This window comes from Camelus ferus, chromosome 4 (genome assembly GCF_009834535.1).
Source record: "Camelus ferus isolate YT-003-E chromosome 4, BCGSAC_Cfer_1.0, whole genome shotgun sequence".
Lineage (NCBI taxonomy): Eukaryota > Metazoa > Chordata > Mammalia > Artiodactyla > Camelidae > Camelus > Camelus ferus.
In genome coordinates, this window is record NC_045699.1 from 67,589,369 (window position 1) to 67,616,371 (window position 27,003).

General features: G+C 47.2%; 1 protein-coding gene across 12 annotated transcripts in view; it reads left to right on the plus strand.

Annotated features, from left to right (window-relative positions):
* RALGPS1 (Ral GEF with PH domain and SH3 binding motif 1) overlaps positions 1-27,003 on the plus strand; it is a 269,898-nt gene that overhangs the window by 57,290 nt on the left and 185,605 nt on the right. For all 12 annotated transcript variants that reach the window (XM_032478473.1, XM_032478471.1, XM_032478472.1 and 9 more), the window contains one exon: positions 2,634-2,684. In XM_032478473.1, the coding sequence (XP_032334364.1) occupies positions 2,634-2,684 (51 nt within the window). The remainder of the gene's footprint in view (positions 1-2,633; positions 2,685-27,003) is intronic.

Genomic DNA, 27,003 nt, shown 5'->3' on the forward strand with positions numbered 1-27,003 from the left:
CTTTGTAGTAAAATAACATGAAATTTATTATCTGATGGTTTTATGTATGTATTGATGTATTCTTGCTCTGGACACTGCATCTTTTTTGGCCAAAGTTGAGAGGATAGAAATGGGAGAGATTCTTCTGGTAACCCTCTGATTGTGTGTTTGGGACCAGCCCATCTATTTTAAGTGTGATGACCTCTGTTACTATTTGTCTTCAGTAAGATACCTGAACACATTTTCTTATTTGTGGTCTGAGCAGGGATCAGAGTATTTGAAACTTGGACCATCTAAAAAACTATGAAATGTACAGTCATTATTTTAGTAAATCATTTGGAAATTGAGGAGCAATCCTCTGACTGAAGGCAGGATGGAAAGGAAGTTTTCTCATTTTCACATTAGCAGAATTTTGGTTCTTTTCCTAAATGACATTGCAAACATCCTGCCGGTTCTTCTGGATTAGGAGTTAACTTGAACTATGGGAGAGATTTCCAAGGCCCTCTGAGCTTTCAGCTCAAATCTCCTGTTTTCACAAGGCCTTTCTATTCCCCAGGATGGCGGAATTTATCCACACATGAGGAGCACTTGGCTAACAATCTCCATGGGTCTGGCAGGAGAAATGCCAGCCTCTTTGCACTGCCCGGGACGGAGCTCTGGGCCTGTAGCTCTGGGCCAGACACACAGGCCCATGGGCCTTCAAGGCATAGAAGTCATTCATGTTGGACGGACGTCCAGTGCCTTCTTGCCACTGGAGGGTGGACCCAGCAGTGGAAGAACTCGGACTCCCCGGACCCTGGGGCCATCCACAGCCTCTTCTGAGCTTCCACTAGTGGTGGCTTTTCACTCTGTGCCCATAAAGAGCACCAGCCCCTTGGAGGGCCGAAGAGGCTCTGACGGGAGCTGCCTCGCTCATTTCTCTCCCCTGCTCAGCCCTGGCGATGTTATGTGTTGGCCTGCATCCTGTCTTCGCAGGAATGCAGTGATCTTGGACCTCCTGTAAATCGTGCCAAGAGGTGACCACAATTCTGCACCTAAGCCCTGGATTGTGGTTACAGTTGACCTACCATGTGTGTTGCTGTTTTTATTCAGTGTATTCTTGCTACAAGGCTTTTTCTCAAGACAATATTTGCTGACTTGATGTAACAGCCTTCTTTAAGTATTTTTTAAAGCAACTTTGAAGCATGGATATTCAAACAAATTAATGGTCCCTTATTTCCTAGCTCAGGTATTGGGGCAGGAACCATAAGCTCATATGCCAGTACATGTGCCCATCTATGTGACTTCTCTCTTGCCAAAATACATATGATATATAAACATGTAAATATATAAACATATATATGATCTTTGTGACAATTCAAGAGGTGTAGAATGCCTGTCACCTAACAGATGTTCTCTCTGTATATGTATGTGTGTATGTATATATGTAGGGGTGTGTGTTTGTGTGACGTGCTAGGCACTCTGTACCTCTTGTCTTGAATTTTCACAAAGATCCAAAAGATAAGGATTATTGTCACCATTTTCTAGATGTGGCACCTGAGGCTTGGAGAGGTTAATGTCATATGTCAAAGAGAATACTGCTGTTAAGCGATGGTGTCCAGACACACACCCCGGCCCCCTGGATTCCAGAGCCCACATCTGTTCACTGCATTGTGTCCTCCCAGATGCCTGCACAGTGGACAGGTGTCCTCTCATTAGTGGACATTCAAAGACTCTTAGCCCTCCGTTCCCTGGTCTGGCACAGAGGCCTCGGTTACCTGGTACCTGGCATCCCGTGTGACATACGGAGATAGGCAGGTCATGTGAAGTCAGCCCAGTCCATGCCTTGACCTGCAAAATTGTCAGCAACGGTGCCTTCTCTTTCTGTCATCTGATGGGCATCTAGCGATGGGAACAACCTTTTAACTGGGTGTGTGTTTTCTGAATTGACCAACTTAGTGCTTCTTAAGCTTGCTTCTTAAAAAGGACCAGTTTTTTCATTTCCAATCTTAAGGACTAATACTTTAAAAAAATACAATGACAATATCATGGGCATTGCTATAAAAGTTTCCAAATGCTTGCTCTCAGATTCTGTAGTTATGTCATTGTGGGCTGGTGGAATAAGCAGTTTGTGGTCCAACACTGGTCTGTGGGTGCATCTTGGATAGAATTCTACCATATAATTTAGAGGAGGCTTAGACTTCAGAAGAAATGTACACTTTCTATAAGCCACAATTTAAAAAAATTTTAAATTTAAAGTAATAGATAGTGTCTCTGTTTAGCTTTCAAATTTTTAATACTGTGTCTACAACTTTTTTAAATTGTAAAAGTAATTCATGCTTGAAATAAAAACTCAAATAGTACAAAAATATCCAAACTAAAAATGTTCCCCTTACTCTCCATCTCTCCCTCCAAGCTACTCCTGTCAATTACTAAGTTGGAAATTCATCTCACATTCAAGAAAGAAGGGTACGGCTCAAGATGCATGAAGAGGGAAGGGATGGGCGAGGCATTTTCAAAATTTACCCAATTTTTTACTCTCTTCTACCTTGATTTTTATTTTAAGGGGGAAAGCATAACTTTTAAGTGTGTCATTACTTTGTATAGTTTCAAAGTCACATGACAGCTACTGTTGATTTCCAGTACTTTCTAACAGCAGTTCTCTTCTGTTGCAGAGCCAGATCACATTAATGGACATACCCGTGTTCAAAGCCATCCAGCCGGAGGTCTGTACCTTGTCCTTTACACTGTGCTGCTGACACTGTGTCTGGGAGGAGAGGGTTTAGTCAGCCACGTTAGAGTGGCCCAGTTTCTCTCGTGACGTCTCTATAACCGCATGCTGTCGATTTAAGCCCCTGTTGAAGAGAATGAAGGAACCTTCCATTGTCGAAGGTGCTCATTCTTTGAACCAGAGGTTTGTGCTCTCCAGAGGATGTGACCGTGTCTGGTCCCCTGTGGCAGGGCTGGGGGCAGTTGATGCCTGAGTCAGGCCTGGCCACACGAGTGCCTTTTCCCAGGCCACCCCCGCTGAGGATGCCGACTGTCAAGAAGGAGATGGGAGGGAAAGCTTTCTGGAGAGCTTGCTTTCTGTTGATTCCACATTCTGGTGGTTGCCTTGTTTCTGACTTCGAAGCCAGTTGCCACAGCAAAACACATATGTATATAAATTAAAAGCATATGTATATTTTTAGAAATGGCATATTTAATAAGGAGAAAAGAGTTGATTTTGGTCTTTGAAAAAGATTCCTGTAGATGTTTAGCAGTTGATAACGAGGCTTTACAGTTATTTCAGTCAGGGTTCTTTTTTTGTTAGCAAGTGATAGAAATCCATTTCAAGTAGCTGAACAGGCAGATGAAGAATTTATTACAAGGATCAAGGGGCACTTTCAGAACCTGTGGGCATTGGAGCCTAAGGGGCCAACCAGGACGCAAAACATCTCTCTGCTCCTTGCCTCGCCTCTGCGTTTCTCTCTCCTGCCTTCTGTTTGGTCTGCCCACGGGGTCCAACCCGACCTCCCCAAAGGGCCCACATGTTGGTGGTCCCCACGTAAGCCAGCTTCCAGACCTGGACTAGCAAGACTTAGTCCAGCCCTTCTGAGTCTTATGGCTAGTGCTGGTTCAGAGACTCGGGTCAGGAGTATGTGGCCAAGACGAGAGCAAGCACAGCTGAGGGGGCCCAGCCTTGTGAGTGGGGTGCGGATTTCAGAGAAGAGGGTGGGGTCAGAACCATCCTGTGAGTTCCAGAACACTCCTAACATGATGCCCTTCTTACAGTGTGGTAGCTGCTATGATTTTGAGAAAGACAGCATATTTTAATACAAAGACAGACAAAGGATCCAGGCCTTCTGAGGGCTGGCATTCTCACCTGCTACAAATCAGGGGAAAATGAGTATTGCTCTCTGTGCTTAGCATTTGTTAAAGACGTGGCAGTGATTTGTATGTGCGTGCGCGCGCGTGTGCGTGCCCGCCTGCATGTATTGTGTTCATTAGGTTTGGGGGGCAGAGCTATGTTTGCTTTTGTGAACTGGCTGGCTTCCAGTCTTTTTCTGTTTTCTTCTAACGTGGAATTACCCATTCTTTCTTAACCAAAAAAAACCCAAAACAAAACCCACGCAACTCACTACCTCTCGGAGCCTGTTGGGGGAGTAGTTGTGTGGTGGATGCCTTAGTTCTCAGCTGAATCCAGTTCTGTGTTCTCTGCTTAGCTCTGATGGAGCAGTTTAGAGGTTTGGATCTTTATTCTTTTTCCTGAGCATCAAGGAGGGCAGCGCAGCCTGCCATGAGTCTCGAACCCTGAACCCACGTGGGCCCAGGGAGGCCGGGATGGCTGCTGGGGCTGATGCAGGAGGGAAGGGGTGGGGAGTCCTTCAGAGGCAAGAACTAGCAGCAGACCGAGACTTCTCCCCAGGGCGCTGTGGTTCGGAAGGGACCGAATCCAGGGCATATCTTGTTTCAAGTTGTGACAAGACATGAAGGTCGAGATGTTTTGCTTTCAGGACTAGCTTGGAGCCATGGCTCCCAACCATGGCTGCACATAAGAATCACCCGGACAGCCTTTGAAACACTGAGTGCCCAGACTCCACCCTAGACCGTTGAATCTGAGTCTCTGGGTTAGAGTCCAGAACATAGTCATCCCTGTTTTGTAGAAGCTTACCAGGTGATCTGATGCAGAGTGAGAATTAAGAATGAATTGCTTTGAGGTATCTGGAGAAACCCTAAACTTTTATGTCTTAGATCTATGATATGTTGGCTAAAAATGGAAGAGTTTGTTCCTCATTGTCACAGTCAAAACTGTGGTTAAAAGGAGCACCCTGGGAGCTGTCCCAGCTTTTCAGCTAGTCATTGTTGTCAGCAGACTGAAAACTGGAATTTTTCCCCTTGGTGATGCCTGCCACGTTATGGCTGGACCACCCCAGAGTTGGAAGCACATGAATAAGGGACAATTCTAAGTCTGATGTAGACAAAACTTTCCAGGAAGCAGTGGCCAGCATCTGAGAGCAAGATGGACACTGTGAGTGATCTGGACTTGCAGAAGACTGGGAAACCTGTGAGCTGGTGCCTTTTAGCCCTGGCTGTGCCTCAGGATCAGTTGGAGAGCTCTGTAAAAAGAAAAAAATCCAGGTGCCTAGGCTTCATCTTGGAGATTCTGATTCTGTAGGGTTAGAGTGGGGCTGGTTTCAATGATGTGTTTCAATCAGTTGTAGTCATTATTCTTTTTGATGCATAAATTATCCTGCCTTTAACCAATGGGAGCCCTTTCATGTTATCTCCTATATCCCTTTAACACGATCCCATTACTTTTTGATAGCTTCCTAGTTCTTTGATACAGTAGGTACTCCAATTTCCTGCTGAAGACCTGGAGTCAGACATTCCTCAGGGCACCTGTTTCTTTTAGTGGAGAATAATATTTAGAACCACAGTCTGGGTGGGAGGATGTTCATTGCTACATTGTGCTGTTGCTTTTAGGCCTTTTTGCTGGACAGGGTGAGGAAAGATTTATTTTTTAAACGGAAAAGTCATGAGTTCATAATTGGGTGGGTGGTGGTATTTCTCCACAGTTCTTCCTTCCCTCCTCATCCTTGTCATCACTCCCCACCCCATGGACTTTGGGCTTGGCCCTGTGACTTGGGCACAAGTGATGCTGTGCAGGTGGTGAGAGGCATGAAGCTTCACCAGCCCTCTTGGAGCTTCCGCTCTGTGTGAGGTACCAGCAGCTGTTGCTCTTTTAGCCTGAGTACCCAAATGAGGACATTAGAGATGACCTGACCCTAACCCAAAGCCTGAATTCCAGCCTCACTTGACCCCGCCCGGGTGAAACTGGCGGAGATCAGCTGAACTGCAGTCACTCTACTGACCTATTAGCATGAAATAAATGTTGTTGCTCTGAGCCTCTGAGATTTCAGGACTGTTTGTTATACCACGTTATCAGATACAAATGTGACCGATAGATACAGTGTTGATCTTTCTAGTTCAAATCTAACATTCCAGGATTGTTAATTTAATTCCCTTGCTTTTTATATGTTTTTGTTTACACTGACAATTTTGGTTCTTAGCAACAATAAATAATTACTTTTTTGTATTATCCCTTCATATATAAAATACAATTTAAAAATATTAATATCAATATTACTATTAGCCACCCAGCTGCTAGTTAACATTTAACATTTCTTTGCAGTTCTCTTTGTCTTTAGTTCCTTTTCTTCTTATCTTCTCTCTCTCTTACCACTGACACACCCGGGTGGGCCTCCCTCCTTGGCTTCCCTGCCAAGATCCTTGAAAGCACGAGGACAGAAAAGGAGGTTATGCCCACTTGATTTGGGAGGGCTGCATCCTGAGACCCTGTTGTAATCCCAGTGCCTGGAACATGGTAGATCCTCGGTAACTATTTGTTGAGTGAGTGGAAAGCGAGTGAACCAGCGAGAGGGCAGTGTCGCTGCAGGGCCCTGTCTGGCTGTGCTCTGGCACACCGCCGAGGGGGTACCAAGGGAGGGGGCCTCATTACCAGCGTGCCTGTTCTGCGGTGTAACCACTTCCCCCAAAGCAAGGGTTTTGCCTGGTGAGCTCAGTCTTTGAAGATTCAAATTTCCAAATGCTGTTGATAACTGAGGGTGGAACTGTGGCTTCTGCTTGTTTCTGCAAGGGGGACCGCAAGAGCATCGGCCCAGGGCTCAGAGGAAGCCAGGCAGACGGTGAGTTAAGGATTGGCAGAGAGTAAGGAAAAAGGAAGTTAGTAAATGTGGGACCATAACTGCCCTGTTCCCTGGTGACTCTAAAAGTGACCGATTTGATCAAAAATTGGCGAGTCGTTGCAGATACAACTTTGTAGCATAATAGCCCACAGCTGTGTTTACCTTACTGGCTGTGGCCTAGAACCCATCACCACCATGGTGGGTGGGGTTGCAGGGCTGGGTGGATTCCTGGCTGCTAAGGCTGAGGATGAGGGCTCTGTCATGAAGGAGGTCTTTCTGAGGGGTCCCGGTGGCAGCAGCCTTGTGAGAGGGTACATTTTCAGGGTGGCATTTTGTCCCCACCAGCCTTCCCTACCAAATCTGCCATTATCCCGCCTCCCGGCCTGTGGGATGGAAGGCCCAACAGTTTCTCAGAGACCAGTTTGAACGTCAGAACTATATTTGTCATTAGCTTTCATGTGGAGCGGCATCAAGGGGGAACTGCTGTCCTTAGACTGTGCTGGAACTTTGCATGCTCTGTGCCTTGTTCCGTCAGCCCAGTTCTGTCCAAGCGGAGCTGCTGAGCCCACTAACCCTGCACGGTGTGCCGGAGAGCATGGACTCAGTCTGGCAAGGCTGGGGTGGAGTCCCAGCTTCACCCTTCCTGGCTTGGACTGTGGACAAGTTACTCATTCTCTTTATGCTTCAGTTTTCTCATGTGTAAAAAGGGGGAAGCCCTAATTTTTACCTTACAATGGGCGTGTAAAAACTAAGTACAGTGCTTGCACGTGCTAAGTTCCCAGTAACTTGTGGCTATTATTTCTCACAAGTGAATAGATTTGAATAGGTTCTGTGCATTGTGGATGCGAGATCATGCTCGAAAGAACATTCAGTGATGCCTGTGTGGGAGCCAGTGGCCAAGGGGAGGTGATACTTTAAGTAGCAGAGTGATTAAGAGCATGGTACTTGGAATCCTTCAGACCTGAGTTCACATCCTGGTCCCCCAGGGTAGTGGGGAGGCTGAGGTCTAGACAAAGACTTGCACCACGGTGCCCTGGGGGCCATTCGAAGACTGGACGGGGAAACTCTCTGGCACTGAGCCTTGAAGGCTGAAAGGGATCGCATATGCTGGGTGATGTGGGGAACGGAATGGGAGTTGGGAAGGGCATTTCAGACAGAGTGAATAACTCACTGAAAAAGCAGGTAATGTATTTAGTAAAGTTGAACACTACTTTTGGCACTGGCAGCCACAGAGAAGCAGAGGCGAGCCTGCTGTTCTGGGTTCTGTGCTCCTCAGGTCACCGTTGCCCGGGGTGTGGGTGTGCCCCGGGCTCACCAGAGGGCAGTGTGTCATTCTCTTGCTGACTGGCTGCTGGGGTGTGCAGGTCACAGAGGCAAGTGGATGGGTGTCCAGCAGGCCAGAGTGTGATGGAAAGGAACAGCAGTGGGCACCAAATTCAGTGAGATGGAAAGCTTCTCCGTGTGCTATGTTTTTTCCAGTCTTCTTGCTGCCCCTGCTGACGTTGCTCCATCCGGGCTGCCAGACTTTCCAGTAGTCAGTCTGACCTCCCCTCATGCACTCACACAGTCCAGCAAACGAACAGTAGACAAGAAGCACCAAGGAGGGAGTGGTGGGTAGGGATGGGCAGGAGGCAGAGCTTTATCTTGTTCACCTGGGGGATTCATGGAGGGGTTTCACAAGGGGAGTGACCTGGACAGGTCTGTGTCTTAGGACATTGGTTCTAACGGGCAGAGCTGACTGCAGTCAGGGAGATGGGCTTGGAGGCTGTAGCGTAGCCTATAGGGGCGGGGGTGGCCACAGTGGCGAGGAGGGGGCCTGGCTGCAGATCTGGTCGGGAGGCTGCCGTGAGAACTGAGACGAGAAGACACAGGTGAGAGAGGGATGGACTGTGCATTTGGGGAGCAGAAGCAAGAGCGAAGGACAGAGAAGGAGGCACAGGAAGTGGCCCTGAGACAGGAGGAGGCCCAGGGAGCCAGTGTCCTAGAAGTCGAGCAGGATGGTCAGCAGTGTTTTGTCCAGGGGATGGAGGCCTGGAGGTCATGGAGGGAGGATTTCAGAGTTCAAGGTTAGAGGTGGGGTCACTCTGGCGACTGTGCTTGAAGAGGTAATGGTTGTGCTTTTGGGTAGCTGAGGCAGGAGGTGAAGGTTTTTTCCGAGGGGAGGTTGAGGTACAGTGTGACCCAGAAGTGAGAGGGCACCGCCCAATTTACTGACGTCCCCAGAGATGATGACTAGAGAATGGGAGGAGGAGACTGAACCACAAACAAAGGCAAGAGCATCCTGGGGTCGGGAGCCGATGGCAATGTGGAGGGCAGATGGAGGTGCCCTTAAATGGCTCAGGGCTTCCCCAGAAGAGAGCTGTGGGCCTAGACTGGGAGCCTCATAAGGGAAGGAACCAGTGTCACCAGCACCTGCCACTTGGGTTCGAGGCACAGGCCACGCTGAGTGTCAGTGGAAGGCAGGCAAGGGGTGGTCCAGGTGGGCACGCATTCTCTGTCCTCGCTCCCCTCCTCACTGGGGCCCTGAGGAAACCTGGGATTTAAAGGGGAGGGCAGATGCAGTGAGAATGAGGAGGTGGGAGCCACAGTCACAAATGTTTTGGGGCAGCGTAAGCAGACAGAACTCTTGTCCCTGAGGGGTGTCTCTCTCGAAAGATTTTGTTTCACCCTTCCCCGAATCAGGACTTGAGTGCTTGGGTCATGACTGGCCTCGCATCTGCTGGTCTTCAGAGGGGCTGGTCTGCAGGAATGGAAGACTCCCCGCTGAAGTACACAGTTTCCTCTGGGCCACATGACACGTTGCAGTCCAGGAAAACACTGCCTGTGGGTTCAGGAACCTGACCCTCTGGCCTTTTGTCTGGATGCCGTTTGCCTGCTCTGAAGGAGCGAGCATTCCAGAAAGCAGAGGTCAGTGTTGGATGTCGGACAAACCCTGTGTGTCTTTGCTGCTCCTTGGAATCACAGCTTTGGCCCTGGGAGAAGGGAAGAGCATTGCCAGCAAGGCAGTTATTTGTAAGGAGGAGATCGGTTTTGCTGACATCATTAAAACCCCTCTCTCAGGTCACATGCTGGGTCGTTTTCTCAGACCATTTCCCTCTACTACCCCAGCCTAGCCTGAGTCACTGCCACCTCTCTTCCCATCACATCCCCCCACATTCAGTCCTGCCCCCAGCCTCCTCTCTGCTGCATCCGGAGACAGCTTTCTAAAGCCAGAGTCTGACTGCGTCCCTGTCCTGCCTAGAACCCACCCAGGCTCCCCACTGCTCCTAAGTTGCAGACTGGCCCCCTTTACCCAGCTGGCCAGGTTCTACGTGATGGGCCACAGCAGACCTTCTGGCTGCTGCCGGCCGCAGCCCACCGCTCCGTGCTGCCCTGCAGCCTCCTGGGTTTCCCCCGGTCTCAGCGCCTTCTCACATGCTGTGTCCTCCTCCTGGAAGGCTCTTCTCTTCCCCATCACAGGCGGCTCCTCCTCATCCCTCAGGAGACAGAGTGAGCAGCTTAGGGCTCGAGGCATGCAGATTCCCCTCATGTTCCCTCTCACCTCACCCTCTACTACTTCTCATGTACAGTACTTTTCACCGTTATGCTGCGATGCCATGACTCTTGAAAGTCTGAATAGTTAGTGTTTCAAGTCTCTATCCCTCCTAGATTATAACCTCCATGGATGCAGGGCTCATACCAGTACTGCTCACCCCGTATCGTGTGACCTGGCACAGTGCTTGATGTTATGTGTTGAATATATTTAGGGTGTAGTAGTAAAAATAATAATAGTAAGAGCCCATTGAATCCTCTTGACATCCACGCTGTACTGCCTCTCTTTGTTAAAAAAAAAGAAAAGCTGTATTAGGTAATAGGGGAGTGGTCCAGGTACCCTCCAGTGGGGCCAGGGCGTGGGGAGGATGGCTCCGGGGCAAGGCTTTTCAGTGGCGATGTTAGTTAGCAACGGAAGCCTGAGCAGCTGTCTTTCTCATCTGTTGCTACTCTGAGTTTGCATTTGTTATTTGCTTCTCATTTCCTAGTAATTGCTCTATCCATTGTAATGATTTCTCGTTACGATGGAAACAGAGTGGAAAAGGCCTTTCCCCAGCTCCATTCATGGTGGAGACAGAGGTTGGAGTCCCTCGCTGGGCCCCAGAAAAAGACCTGCCTGAAGGGTGGGGAGAGCCGGCTGGGGCAGGAGTCGGTCGGAGCTGGCTGCAGACGTAGGCCAGCAGCACATTTGATCCAATGAAACCAACACTTTGCAATTTCCAAACTCATTTTTTTCTCCCTTCTTGAAGGTGGGTATGACATTAGGGCTGGTTAGAAACCAAATTTCCTTTTAAATGAATTAATAACACAAAACAACCTTTGGTGAACAGCTGTTTTTATCCATGGAGACTTGGCGCCTGGTTGTGATTTTGTCTGCGAGGAAAACAGGGTTCGTTTGGACTCTTGCTGCAGGAGCAACTGCTGGATTCCAGGCAGTTTGGTGTGATGGGAGGCTCCCGCTTTGCAGGAAGATCTGCATTTGAAACCTGGCTCTGCTGCTGTCCAGCCAGCTGTGTGATCATGGCAAGTTCCTTCACCTTCCTGTGCCTTGTTTCCTTGCCTGTGAAATGGAAATGATCCCCATCTTATAGTGTTGTGATGCTTAAAGGAGATGGCATAGGCAAATGGCCTGGCACATGGCAGAAATTCAAGTTATGTCTCCTCTTTTGAGAGAAGTCAGTGATGTAATAAGAAGGAAAGCAATGACAGGCTAATAAATCAAGCTTAGAAGGGCCCTGGGTCCAGCACTGTGTCAAACTCTCCGAGGAAGACCCTTTTGTCACTGCTGTGTTCTTTACTCCAATCACAGTGGCACATTATAGGATCAGTACTTGTCAGTACTTGCTGAATGAATGAGAAGCAGGTAGAAGAGCATTTCTTTCTGGGCTCTGGAGTGAGGAGGACTGGGTTTGTATCTGTGTGACCATGCTTAGGCCACTTAATCAATCTAAGGCTCAGTTTACATATCTGCACAATGGAGCTGATGATGTGACTGCCTCAAAAAACTGGACATGAGGACTGAGTGAGATTCTTTTCAGCTTTATTCAGGCATAATTGACATAAATAAACCGTGCATAAAGCCAGCAGTTTGATGTGTTTGGATGTATGTGTGTGTGTGTGTGTGTATATATATATATATATACACATTATATATATATGTAGTCTTGTGCATATTATACACACATACATACATATTCCTGTGTGTATATATATATGCATACATATATATATATTCCTGTGAAACCATCATCAAATCAAGACAATAAACACACCCATTGCCCAAGAAATCTCTTCATGGTCCTTGAAGTCCTTCCTTCCTCTCCACTCCCACCACTGTCTTCTTGAAATCAGGTAGTGTAAGTCTGTAAAATATCTTCTTCTATTTCAGAATTGTTTCGGCTAGTCTAGTCATTTGCATCTCCATAGGAATTTTAAAATCAACTTGTTAGACTTTACAAAACGTACTAGGCTATTGATTGTGATTGGGTTGAAACTGTAGATCAATTTGGGGAAAATTGGCATCTTAACAATATTGAGTCACCAGAACCATGAACACAGTATGTAGCTCTGTGTATTTAGGACTTCTTTAATTTATTTCAGTAATGCTGTATTCTTTTCAGTGTTTAGGTCTTACACACCTTTTGTCAGATTCATTCCTAAGTATTTCATTTTCTGTGCTGTTGTAAATGTTGTTGTATTTAAATTAAATTCCAATTGCTCATTACTAGTTTAGAGAAATATGACTGATGTTTGTAAATTGACCTATATCCTATGACTTTGCTAAACTCACTTATTCTAGTAGATTTTTTTGTAGATTCTGTAGGATCTTATACACAGATGATGATGTCTGTGAATAACAATAGTCTAATGCCTTTCTTTCTAAACTAGATGCTTTTATTTCTTTTCCTTGTCTTATTCACTGGCTGTAATCTCTAGTACCATGTTGAGCAGAAGTGGTGAGAGCAGATATCCTTGGCTTGTTTCTAGTCTTGGAGGTAGAGTGCTCTTTCGTTGTTAAGTATAATGTTAGCCATAAGCTGTAGGTTTTTCATAAATGGATTTTATCAGACTGAGGATGTTCCCCCAATCCTACTTTTCTGTGAATTTTTGTCTGGAATGGATATTGGGTTTTATCAAATGTTCTCCCTGCATCTATTGAGGTAATCATATGGTTTTTCTTTTTCAGTTTGTTACTGTGGAGAATTACATGATTGATTTTTGAATGTTAAACCAACCTTGCAGTGTTGTGATAAGCCCCACTTGGTCATGATGTAGAATTCTTTTTTTATATTGTTGGATTTGATTTGCTAAAATTTCACTAAGAATTTTTACATCTGTGTTCATGATGAGGCATACTGGTCTGTATTTTTCTTTCCTTGAAATGTCTTTTTCTGGTTTTACTATCAGTGTAATGCTGACCTCATAAAACAAGTTAGGAAGCATTCCTTCCTTTTCAATTTTCCAGAAGAGTTTATGTAGACTTGGTATGATTTCTTTTGTAAATATTTGGTAGATTTCACAAGTAGAGCCACCTGGAGCTGGAGTTTTCTTTGTGGAAAGGTTTTTGTTTTTTCCTTTTAAATAGACTATTTTTAGAGCAGTTTTAGCTCACAGCAAAACTGAGCACAAAGTACAGAGTGTTCCCGTATGCCCCCTGCCCTCCCACAATAGTTTTCCCCACTATCAGCGTCCCCATCAGAGTGGTACATTTCTTACAATTGAAGAACCTATACTGATACATCATTATTACCGAAAGCCCGTAGTTTACATTAGGGTTCACTCCTTGGTGTTGTACATTTTATGGGTTTTGAAAATGCATAATGATCCATTTTATGGGTAATGACAAATGCAAATTCTAGAGTATCATATAGAGTAGTTTCACTGCTCTAAAAAATCCTCTGTGGTCCACCTATTCATCCCTCTTTCTCCCCTATCCCCTGGCAACCACTGATCTTTTTAGAGTCTCCATAGCTTTGCCTTTTCCAGCCTGTCATACTGTTGGAATTACACAGTTTTATGGCCTTCTTTCACTTAGTAACATGCATTTAAGATTCTTCCATGTCTCTTCATGGCTTGATTAGCATTCCTTTTTGGCGCTGAATAATATTCCACTGTTTGTATGTATCACAGTTTATCCATTCACCTGTCCTACTAAGAGATACCTTGTTTGCTTCCAAGTTTTGTTAATTATGAATAAAGCTACTATAAACATCCAAATGCAGTTTTTTGTGTGGATATAAGTTTTCCTCTCCTTTGGGTAAATACCAAGGAGTATGAATGCTAGATTACTGTGGAAGGGTTTTTAACTATGAATTCAATTTCCTTAATAGATAAGGAGTATTCAGGTAATTAATTTTTTTAGTGAGCTTTAGTTATGTTTTTCAATGAGTTTGTCTATTTTATCTGTTGTTAAATTTGTTCCTAAGAATTTGTTCATAATATTCCCTTATCCTTCTAGTATCTGTAGGCTCTGTCATGATTTCCCCTCTCTCATTCTTAATACTGATACTCCGTGTCTCCTTTCTCTTTTCCTGATCAGTCTGGCTAGGTTTATCAGTCTTACTGATCTCCAAAAAAGAACCATTAATTTTCCCATTAATTTTTCTGTTGCTTTTATGTTTTCTAGTCCATTGATTTCTGTTCATTTTTAAAAAATCATTTCCTTTTTTCTGCTTACTCTGAGCTTAAATTACTTGCCTAGCTTCTTAAACTGGAAGCTGAGGTCAATGATTTGAGACCTTCCTGAATGTACCTCCCAAATTCATATGTTGAAATCTATACTCCCAAGGCGATGCAATTAGAACATGGGGCCTTTGGGCAGAGCCGTCTTGATTGGGATTAGTGCCCTTGTAAAAGAAACCCCAGAGAGCTAGCTCATCCCTTCCACTGTGTGAGGACACAGTGAAAAGATGCTGTCTATGAACCAGAAGGTGGGCCCTCAGCAGACACCCAGTCTACTGACAAATCCTGCACTTCCCAGCCTCCCAAACTATAATAAATGTCTGTTGTTTATAAGCTACTCCATTAATGGTATTTTTGTTATAGAGACTGGAACAGACTAAGACAGCGTGATACATATTTTTCATCCTGTTACTTTTCAACCTATTTGCATCTTTATATTTGAAGTGGGTTTGTTATAGCATATAGTTGAGTCCTGCTTTTTTATCCAATCTGACCAACTCTGCCTTTTAATTGAGGTACTTAGACTATTTATATTAAATGTGATTATTGATATGGTTGGATTTAAATCTATTCTTTTTTACCCTTTCCTCTTCTGACTTCTTTTTAAGTGATTGAGCATGTTTCATGACTCTCTCTAATCTCCTTTATTGGCTAAATAGCTATAATCTCTTTTAGTGGTTGGTTTAGGGTTTATGAAATAAGTCTTTAATATATAGCGGTTTACTTTCATGTGATAATACACCATTTCATGTATAGTATAAGAACTTTACAACAGTGTACTTCTATTTACCTCTCACCCTATAATTCTTTGTAGCATTGTGATACATTTTACTTCCACATACATAATAATCTCTGCAAGACATTGTCCCTGCATTTTCATTAAATAATTATCTGTTAAAGTCTACTCTATCTTAATAGATTTTAAAAAGTATACAGAGTAAAATGCACAAATATTAAGGGTATAGCTCAGTGCATTTTTACAAAGTAACAAACCATGTAGCTGCCACTGAATCATAACACAAAACATACCAACACCCCAGAAGCCTACCTCATGCCCCTCCAAGTCATTAACTACCCCCAGATGCAATCACTGTTCTAACTTCTACCACTCCCAGTGTTTGTCTATTTTTAAACTGTATATAAATGGAATCATATTGTATATACTTTTTGTCTATTTTCACTTAACATAGTGCACATGAGATTTATCATGTTTGTGTGTAGCAGACGCTTTATCCTTTTTCACTTCTGTGTGCTATCCCATCTATTGTATGAGTAGACCATATTTTATTTATCCTTTCCAGTGTTGATGGATGTATTGGTTATTTCCAGGTTGGGGCCGTTACGAATAATGCTGCTACAAACATCCTTGAACATGTCTTTGGTTGGACATAAACACCATTTCTCTTGAGTACAATTTCCAGGAGTAGAATTGCTTGTCATGAGGAAAGTGTGTGTTCACTTAATTGATACTGACAAACTGTTTTCAAAAGTGTCATGCCAGTTTACATTCCCATCAGGCAGGGCAGGAGAGAGAGCAGTGAGTCCCATCAGTTGTTCCACACTTGCCAACACTTGGTATTACTGACAGTGAATGCAGAGCTCCCCACAGTGCATTTCCCTTCTTTCTGGGGTCTTGGGCCCTCAAAGCCTGGCTGCTTTGGTTGTTCTCTGAGATCTTTAAATAGCCAGGTTTTTGTTGTTGTTACTTAATCCAATTTTTATGGTTAATCTGATACTAGTTACTTTGTCACAGACAGAATCAAAAGCCTCTTTCTTTATTTTGGAAACTACTCTTTATTTTGAAAACTATCTTCTGCAGAAGAAAGTTATTTTTCTTAAATCATATTAAGATAGCATTCTACTCTGAAAGTGTGTAGATTGGATGAGATGCTACCACATAATCTGGTAACGACAGTTTTCATCATAACTATGTTATGCTGTCTAATATTTTCCCTTTGGAAGAAATTTATGAACATGCACCTTACATTTTTGCTTATGTACCTCTGTGTTTGCAGTGAACCTAGCTTAAGTCAGAAAATGTTGAATAAAAAGAGCGTAGTGGAGCTTACATAATCTTTGGTCTTAACTTTCATAACCAGACATGGAGGCTGTGGTGATAGGACTCTTGTCAGTGACCACATGACGCCTGCAAAGGGGAAGGAGCACCCACCTCCTGAAGATTCCTAGGGGAGGGGAGACCTTACTGGGGAAGAAAGCTTGACCCAGAAAGGCTGGACATTTTTCAAAGCTTGGACTTACCCCAACACAAAGCCTTGTTTTGAAATACCCTTTAGAACTGCTTATTGCATCGCTGAGCAAAAGAAGTTAGTCTGAGAGCAGAAAGCTTGGGGAAGCCGCCTGTCCTGGACCTGACTGAGGCGGGCTCCGAGCGGAGCAAGGAGAGTGAGGCGGTTCTTGTGTGCAGTGATGTCAGTGCTAGCATATCCGACCCATCTTCTCGTCTTTTGAAGTAGGTCATGAAAAGAATCAGTAGCTGTGCCATTTCTTTAGAAATTTATTGCACAAACTGCTAATGATCATCTCGGTGCAACCAACTCCCGTTGCTCCCTCTTACCTGCATGTGGTCAGCATCCAAGAAGAATTCTCATATTGCACACCCCTTTGAGAAACTTCCAAGTCTCCAAAATGGCAAACAGTTTCTTTGCCAAACCAAATTTTGACTGAAGGGAATGTCAAGGCTATCTGTGCACAGATGAAGCATCTGCTTTGTCTGGCAACACATCTGGTTTTGTAGCTTTGATGAAGCAAGAAGGCCCACCTGCCCTGTGGCTGGGCCTCCCTGTGCCAGCGTGCACTGGTGTCAAAGACGGCAATTGTCCTGAAAGCCTGCTTGGAAAGTCTGCAGTTTCATCAGAGCTGAGACCTTGGGTTACTGCCTTCTCAGGAGGTTTTCCTGTGAAATGGAGCAGAACGCAGAGCTGCTTCGACTACCCAGGAGTTTGCTGGCTCTCTGAAGGGTAAGTCTTGAAGTACTTGACTGAACTTCAGACTCAAGTTTTACTTTTGTTTCCTTTGAAAGTAAAGGAAAACACACAAAACAGAGAAAGAGGAATTCATTCATGACTTGGCCCATGTACTAGATATTTTTGGCCATGTGAATGAGGTAAACCTTTCAATTCACCATTATAGATGTTTCTGAAAAATGGGCAGTTTTAGCCATGCTGCCCTCTAGAAGAGGAGACTGGGCTGGACAAGTCTATGAACTTTCTACTGCTGGAGAAATGTTTGTGCAGCCGGGAGTGGCGGACTCATGCTAAGTCCTCAGCAGCAGAAATCTGGAGACGCCTACAAGCACCGCACTTCTCTTTGGAAGGCTCCTTCTGCTCAGCAGAACATGCAGAGGGAGTGTGGATTCACAGGCCTTCCTTGGGGGCAACCCATCAGTGAAGGCGACCTTGACCTTGCTTTCCTCAGTGGGTTGAGAGAAAAGAGAGTGATGTGGTGTTGATTCAGTTGGCCAGCTCTTGGAGAACAGTGCTGGTCCTTGACGTCTGATGCTGGCTGACTCTCATCAGTGGGCTCTGGGAGTGCTGACCTGGTGTGCCGCGTCCTTCCCCTGGGAGTCAGCCCTCAGCATCTGTCGGTAAACCAAACAGTCAGGTTGACTGAGCGTCAGGGTGGCACGTGTCAGGGGGCATCAGTGTGTTGGGTGTCAAGGAGTGCTTCACAGTTCCAGCTTTGTGTGCAGTAATGGTACCTGTCCCTCTGTTTAGTGAATGCTTACTGTGTGTCTGTGATTGCCCTAGTAATCTTATGTGAATCGGACCACTGAATAGTCACAACAATCATATAAGGTAGGCACTTTAATTATCTCCATTTTCAGTTGAGAAGACTGAGGTCAGAGAGGTTAATTGACCTGACCAGAGACATAGGTCTGGTCAGTGGCTGAGCCAGGTTCAAACTCAGGTGGTCTGGCTTGAGGGGCCAGATGCCAGCCACTGGTAGCTGCCTCTCTCGGGCCAGATGGCAGCAGGAGCCTCAGGGCAGTTCCGTGTTTGCTCTTGTTGGCACAGTTTGGATTTCTTTTAATACTTTTTAGGAAGTTGGTATTAATTATTTTGCTTAAAAAAATTAAGCATGAGAAATAATCTCTGAAAAGATTTTTCATCTAAATTTAACATAAAAATAGTGTACACAATTTCACGTAATTTTATTACTCACATTTTACTGAGGAGGGAGCCCATAGCTTTCATTAGATTCCAGAGGCCCTGAAACCCTAGGGCAGGGAACAAACCTGGTCTCTCAAATGCTTGGCGTGGTGCTGGGCACATAGTATCTGTTTAGTGAATTTTTATTGACTCACTGAATGAAAAGTTGGTGTGCTTAAAGAGCTGAACCTCCACCATCTGGAAAACTCACTGTTTCAAATTACTTTACATCCTGTAAGTTGATACAGGACACCACTCATTCAGTCAGCAATTAGTTACTCAACACCCGCTCTGGAGCCAGACACACAAGAGGGAACGAGTTAGGTTGTTAGGTGCAGTTGCTACGTGTTGCTTCTAGTCTAGGGAGGGAAGACAGACAGTTCAACAAGCACCTCTATAAGGAGCAGTCAGGGCTACTGTCTGGGGCGTTACACGTGCCCCAGGAATCCTAGAGGGAGCATCCAACTTGACCTGGAGTGGTGTGGGGGTTCAGGAAACCTCGTCTGAACAAATAGTGTGTAAACCAACACCTGAGGTACGAGGTGAAGGTGGTCAGGTGAAGGGGAGGAGAAGGAATGTTCCTGACAGAGGGGACAGCTTGTACCAAGGCCTGAGGTGAGGACCAAGACAGAGGCCAGAGGACTGAGAGTAACCTTGCGCATGGCTGGGTCACGGGCAAGTTCTGGGCATCTGGGTGGCTGCTAGAGGCCAGCAGATGGTGTGGGGTGGGCTGGGGCACTTGGGAATTTGGTTTTGTGGGTGTTGGATTTGAGGTGCCTGTGAGACACCCACAGGAGATGCCCAGTGCCAGGAGCATGAGAATGCAATTAGAACACTCCTTTCTCAGAAGGTTTAAATTGCACTAGTCTGTGGACCCAATCTGCATGCCCTCCAGCAGGATTCTAGGTTCTTAGGAGCTGCTGACCCTGGCCCTGTCTGTAGGAGGACCCTGAGGCTTGGGAAGGGATCTTGAGGGCTGACTTGCCACTGGAGGTGCGTTAGTAGCCATGGTGTCCCTGGAGGTTGGGACAGTAGTGGGACCTGGGAAAACAAAACACCAGAAGGGGCAGCTTTGAGAGAGGTGACCCTAGTGATAACCAGAGCAGCCGGGATGGGGTTACGTTGACAGGAGAGGAGCCTCTTGAATAGGATCCCTGGTTGCCTAGAACCTTCCAGAAAAGAAGTGAGGAGTCAGGGCTCAAGCACCTTATCTTTGGGGAGCTCGTGTAGCATGCTGCTTAGTAGCATGAGTTGTGGTGCAGACAGAGCTGAGGCCCTGCTCCACTACAACCTGATGTTCTTCATCTTCCTCTTTTTCCTTCCTCCCTTAATTGTTGTTGTTATCATCACCCAGCTGTCTCTCTGAGATGGATGCAAACTGGTCTTGAATCTTGAATCCCAGTCTGATGGATTTAGGAAGGCCAGATCTTTCTCCAGATCCGTGCGAGTCCCTGGAGGCTTACCTCTAGCACATACATCATTCCTACACTGTGCTCCAGTGATGGGCAGTGCCTCTGCCAGTTCGTCCCGAGGGATCTGCCATGCGAGGTGCTAGGGAGCCACGGAGACTTCTTGGAAAGGGAGCCTTGGGAGCCACATTAACGGCTTTAACAGGCGCTGTAAGCGTCAATGTTTCTAAAATACCCACTGGATGTGCCATCATTGTCGGCCCCTTATCTGAACCCAGCCTCTTCCAGCCTTCCCAGTTCTTTGTTCCCCTCTCAGGACCACCCATCTCCCTTTGCTGTACCAAACAGTTCAGATCCTCGGCACCTGCAGCTCAATGTGCAGCCATCAGGGTACTCAGGCAGACACAGTACCTCCATCGAGCAGGAGCACCCTTCATTATGGACTGTGGTTTAAATAGCCCCTTTGGAGTGGGTGGGAGGAAGGAGTCCAGCTTTATTATTATTTTTATTGATGGTCACAAATGCTTCTTTGCTCTAGGCCCCAGGGAAAGAAGAACTGGCACGTGAAATCTACTGAGGCGGTTGAGCTGTGAGCATGGATTTTGGTGTATGGCCTTTGAAACTGCCTGGCCGCTTGCTGCTGTGCAGCCTCAGGGAATTTGGTTCACTTCTCTGAGTTCCTGAACCTCTGAGCCCAGGCTGGCTTTCCCTTCTTGAAAATTCTGCACGCTGGATCATGTGTCCCTAGGATGCCTGTGCGATGGGATGCTCCCTTAGCCTCCACCCTTCCCACTTCTGAAGGATTAGCTCACAGCTCTGATTTCATTGATATTTAACTATGTAACCCATCTGGAGGGAAGCATCGAAGCAAAGCCGCATGTCAGAAACTTCAGCAGAGTCCAGACTCCCTTGGAGTTGGAAGCCAGGTCCCAGGTCTATGGTTCCTGGCTCCTGACTCTTCCAGGGAGGTCCCTGGATTCCTGTTTGATTGGTTTCCCTGAGAAAGGGGCTTTCTAAGCCTTGGCCTCCACCAGGCCTTCCCTCCCCCTCCTCACCCTTTCCTTCATGGAGGCCACCCAGACTGACGGGCTGTGAGAACAGAGCAGTGGGAGACCAGGTGAATCAAGATGTTTTCAGTTTCAAGTAACAGAAAACAGCTCAAGCCAGCTTGACAAAGGGGAATTTGCCAGTAAAAAGGGGAGTTTGCTGTAAGCCCCAGGGGGTGTCATGTGGAACCTAGAAGTCAAGAGAGGCCAGAATCTGGTCTGGAAGCCTGACCAGACTCTCGTCTTTCCTCTCTCCTCTGCCATTCTCAGCCCCCTTCCTTGGGGCGGAGGCTGGATTCCTCTGACTCCCTGCCCAGAGCCCTCTTCTCTCTCCCTCCATCTATAGTCCAAAGTCATACGCGAGGAATTATTAATGGCGCAGTGGGGGTCAGGTTCATGTCATTCAAGGTAGCTACCCCTATGATGGGGTTGCGGGCCAGGAGCAGTTCCCAGAGAAGTGGGAATGACCAGGAGCTGGGCAGACACCCCCAACATGTGAGTAATGGGGAACCGTGTCCTACAGTGTCCCCTTGTCCTAATGTGTTGTTTATCTCTTGGGGACATTCTTGCTCCAGTCAGCACCTTTCGTGTTCATACTGTGTGGCTTCTGAATGGAGCCTGAGAAGGTGGAGTAGGGGCCTGGGGAGGAGCTGGTTAGATGAGTGATGGCTTCTGCACATTAAGCCCTGAAATGCTCCATGTTTAGACAGCCTTTATTTGCACATGGCTTAGGTCAGATGTGGGACACTCAGCCATTAAGAAGTGAACACTCCTAGCTATTTGGGGTAAGAAAGATCCCCTTATGCAGGAACTCATTTTGCATGTTAGTAACTCTTCCTGTGGTCTCTGATGTGCGCCTCCTCGGGGGATGAAAGTCGGCCTCTGGAGGACCCAGACAGCCGGGGGCCAGTCTGGGCCATCTGGGTTGTGTGGAGTCTCCCCCAGACCTCCTCTGGGGTGGAAGGAGTCCCAGAGCTACCGCGGTCCCTTCCCCCTGGGTGGTCATGGCAGTCTGGCCAGGATGGGCGCTCTGCCTTGGCTGGGCAATGAGGGGTCTACCCTGGGGGCTGGGGATGTGTGTGGTGTCCCCAGATTAACAGCCTGTTTTTTACAGAAGTACTTTTCCTCCAGACACTTAGAATTCGGTAGTGTGTATTAGACAAATTATATCTCAACTGGAAAAACCTAATTGCATTTTAAATCCTTTATTTACCTCTGTCTGATACTTAAAAAGCCATTTTGGTAACTTCTGACTAGGTTTGTACCTGTATGCAATCGAGACAGTTAGGTTGATGTTTAAAAAAAAATGCTGTTTAATAGGAGTTTGCATGCCAAGGTTGAGGCTGAATGTCAGAGCATAAAAATGGGTTGATGTGTAATGGGGAGGTTAACAGGTAGTCTCCTTGCCCTGGCCCCCCCTCACCGAGTGGTCCTGGCAGCCCCTTCCTGCCTGTAAATATTTGGGGTTGCCTCACTGGCACATCAGCACGGGTGAGAAGCAGCCAGGTGATTTTATGACCCATAAATGCAAGCACCAGACATGCTCCGAAATTCATTAGTGTTTGCTTGTCATTACAAATAGCCTGGGTTGTTTGCCTTCCGACTAGACGGGCAGACAGTCAGGGCCCAACTGCAGGGCGTGGGGGGCTCTGAAGCTCGGACTTTCTTGGGAAATGAGAGTTTAAGGCTAAGTTGAAATTTATAGGCTGGAGATTGTTTCTCTCTCTTGAGCTTAGGTCTTGAAAGTTTGACTCTAGATGTAGATTGGCTTTTCCTTCAGTGGAAAATATGAGATTCTTGGATAAAACCTACTCATAAAATGAGCTGTGATCTCTTGGTTTTTTTTCCCCTCTTTTTCCTCTTCTGCATTGCGGAAGAGGTTTTTGGAGAAGGCAAGTCTCTTAAAATGTTACGCCCAGACCCTTCCCCGTGCAGCAGAACTTGCACGTCTCTTCCCAGCCCTGTCCCACCTTACCAAGCGCAGTCCCACCCGTTGGCCACTGTTCCCTCCTCTTGGACCTGGGGCACTCAGAGCTCAGCCTGTGGCCAGCCCCTGCCGACAGCCCTGCACTGAAATGGGGTCCATTTCAGACCCCAGGTGACCCTTTGAGGTAAATGTGAGGCTGTGGGAGGCTCTGAGCCTCTGCGCTCAGGTGTGGAGGTGGTCAGAGCAGCGATGAGCAGTCTTGGTTGAGTATTTGCTGAGGTCAAGGTATAGGCCGCCCTCGGGGTCTGAGCCGCACCTGGAGGAACACAGACGTGCGAGGGCGCCAGTGTCTGAGGTCTCTGGTGGAATTGTAGATCTGAACGTAATTAGAGGAGACGTTATTGCAGGTGGTCCTCACGTGACTTGCTTAGGCATTCCTGGGCCTTCAGGGGATGGCGGGTCCCATGCTTACCTTTCAGTTGTCCAGCACATACTGAACAGGCATGTGCCATGTGTGAGGCTCCCTGCCTGGTGTTTCAGGGGACTTGGGGATGAATGAGGAATCCTTGGTTTAACAGGAAAAGTAAGAAATATATGTAAATAATGACAAGGGCCACACTGAAGGGAACAGACTAAGCACTGCCTGGGAGCGGGGCCAGTACTTGTAGCCGGGGCAACGGGTGAAGCATCCTGGATGGGATCCTGTTTGTTCATGGCCTAAAGAGATTGGTCTCATTTGGACACAAGATCAGTAGAAAGGACATTCCAGGTAGAGGGAACAGCTTGAACCTGGTAAGGCAGTTGGGAAGAATGTGGCCATGTACAGGGGCCAGTAAGCAGATTGGTTTGGCTGGAGCAAAGGAGAGGTGAAGGGCATTGTGGAAAATTAGATTAGAGAATAGGGTGGTTCCTTTGAGGAGACCTTGAATGCCATGCCCAGGGCTCTTGGGACTTGGTTCTGCAAGCACTGGCAGAGCTGTGCCTCCTTCAAGAAACAGAAAAGGCCACAACCAGAGTTACACAGGCCCTCTGGCCATAGTGTGTCCTGAACCAAACCCATGAATCCTGCAGTGGTCCACCACCTCTGGGGTGGCACCTCTGCCCAGCTGGTCAGACCAGACACATGGTGTCTGTCATCTGTGACTCCTGTCTCTCCTGTGTTCTCTGCTCCTAGTCCATCCCTGTCCCTGTCACCCCTGCTTCCACCTGTCTTTGTCCCTGGAGCCACCTCCAAGGTCAGGCTGTCCTCTGGCCTCCTCAACTTCCACGCTTACCTCCCTGTGGACACCTCCATACCCACTTCTGCCCCATCCTGCTCCATCGCCCCCCTCTGCAGTTTTAAAATCACTGTCCACATCACTGAGCTTCTTCAAGATTTCCACTGGCTTCTGCAGGCCACATGAGACCTGGCTTATCCCTTCCCGTCCAGCCCTCCTTCTGGCCCTCCCCACCCACTCCCTGCTCCCCTTGCTCTGGCTTCCTCAAAGGGCCTCGGGTCCACCTTAAGGCCTGGGCACTTGCTGCTCTCCGCCTGCCGTGCCCGCCCTCCATGCCGCTCCTTCCTGTGGTCCAGCTCACTACCAGTCCCTGCTCCCCAGCTGCGCCAGCCCCTGTCACGCTCTGAGCTCGTCCTTAGGCACCTAGGAACACATTCATAATGAATGGCTGTCTTCTCCACTGGAAGGCACATGCCACGTCCACTGCTCCGTCCCTGAGCCCTTGCACGGTGCCTGGCACGGGGAAGGCGCTTGGTGAGGACTGGCGGGAGTTGCTGGTTAGATGGGGCTGGAGACAGGTGAGGAGCTAGCCAGGCCTGCAGGGTGATGGGAGCCGTGGTCTCACTCCTTGTCCTACAAAAGGTGGTTTCACACCATCGGAGACTGTTGGCTCTGGTGTCTGAAAGGCTTCCTCACACTTTTAATTTACGTAAGTATCCCTGTACAGGCCAAACATTTAAAAGGTGATTTTTGTCTTAGCTTTTCGGGAGAGGAAACAGCCTTTCTGAAAGAGCCAGTCCTGCTGTCTGCTCGTGTGCTTGCCGCCCCAGCCACCACCAGACAGTTCAAACGTCACAGCAGCGCATCCCGTGTCCTCGGTCCTGCCGTGGAGCCATTGCCGGAGCTGATCAGAAGTCTCCCCTGCTCTGTCCAGGGGCTTCAAGTTGCTTGTTTTCAAAAAGCAAGTTTTCTGGGGCTGTAGGAGAAGACTCAGTGTGACGTATTGAATAAAGCTCTTACTCTAATGAGTGAAGCCTCACCCTGCGGCCACCTCTGCAGCTGTGCCTTGCTCTGTACTGAAGTCCGGCCTGACGCGCCGGGGGTCAGGAGATGTCCTTAGGGTGGCATAGCCTTGAGCCCCTGTGCAACCTCCAAGCTCATCATTGTCCACAGCCACCACCATCCCCACCAACCTTTTCTGAGTGAAATCTGTCCACTCCCGGGCCCCCATCTGGTTACCTTACCTCATACCTCAGTCTCCCCCTGGAACCTTTCTGTACTGAAAGTTCAAGTTCTGGTGCCTGCCATTTACTGCCTAGATGAACTTGCATAAGTGACTTCATCTCTGTGAGCCTCTGTCTTGTTGTCTGTAGAATGGAATGGTAAAGCCTACTTCATGGTCTGGCTCTGAGACTTAAGCAGAATAGGGTAGATGAAGGCATACTGTACGATGCCTCATGTGTAGGAAACATGCAGTAACTCGTACTTCTCTCCCTTCCCTGCCCTTTTCTTCGCTCTGTAACCCCTATCGTGCCATCCAGTTTGTAGACACTCCGTCAGTGTTATTCAAAATGTCTGTGAAAAATCATGGTAATAATGCTTGAGCCGGCTGACAGCACAGTGGTTAAGAGCTTAGGTTTTAGAGTCATGCAAACCTGGGTTTGAATCCCATTTCTGTCACTTACTTGCTGTGTGACCCTGGGCAAGTGAATTATCCTCTCTGAATCTCAATTTTGCTTGTGTGTAAACTAGGGGCAATAGTAGCCCTTGCTGGTGGAGGCTATTGTTGAAAGATTAAGGAGTGCACTGTAAGAAAAGCATTTAGCCTAGTGCCTGGCATGTATGGTAAGCAAGCTGTTAGCTGATGTGGTTATTGTTTTATTGTCATCATCATTATTATGATTATGGTTATACTCAGGCTGGAAGCAGGACCGAGCTCGGCTGGAAGGACCCTGCTCACCTCTCAGAATGAGGAGGAGCCGTGGGGCTCACGGTTCGTTATCCCAGTATTTTCCCACTGTGTTGTCTCCCTGTCTGGTGAGATTTGGGGCCTCATGGTTTCGCTCCCAGCCTCCTTAAATGGGTCACAGGTGTCAGGTGGCCAGTGCTGCCTCTTTGGTGTCCACCCCCAATGTGCAGCCCTCAGAGACTGCCTTAGCTGGGCGCGTGGAGAGCGTGGGAGTGCTCCCTATGTGCTATAGCTCTGTGTGCTGCGCTCGCTCCAGTGCCCCCCTGCCCGGACAGCGGGACAGCAGGACCATCACCCCTCCCTCCCTGCCCTGCTCCACCGGGTGCGCCTCTCCCCTACCTGATCCCCCTGGAATTTAACCCTGAATGCCTTTGAACGCCTTTTTTTCTCCTCTTTTTTTCTTTTCTTTTCTTTTTCCTCCCCTCTCTTCCCTTTCCCTCCCATCCACTTTTCGTTCCCTTCCCTCCTCAAGCCTGGTTTGTTTTTTCTGTTCATCTGCCCCTAGCCTGCCTTCCCCCAGCTGTTTCCTGTCTCCTGCCTCCCCTGATTGTGGTGTCCACTCCACCTCTGGGGAACAGCGCAGGGTCCTGAAGCCCCCCACTCCTTCCTGACTGTGTCTCTCAGACTCAACCTCTCCACACCCCCTCAAAACACTTGGAAAGAAAGCCACTGAGGTCATGCTGTCTCCCGGGGCAGGTCTTACTTAATAGTGTTTTTATATAAAGCTACACATGTGACCTCTGCTTCTCTCAGACTCATGGAACAAGAGAACTGGGAGGATCTTAAAGACCATCGAGGGCCAGTGTATTTTACAGACAGGACACCGAGCCCCCCGGCTGGGAAGGACTCACCTAAAGTCTCAGAGGGATTGAGGGCACCACTGAGATTAGAATCCTGGAGAACTGG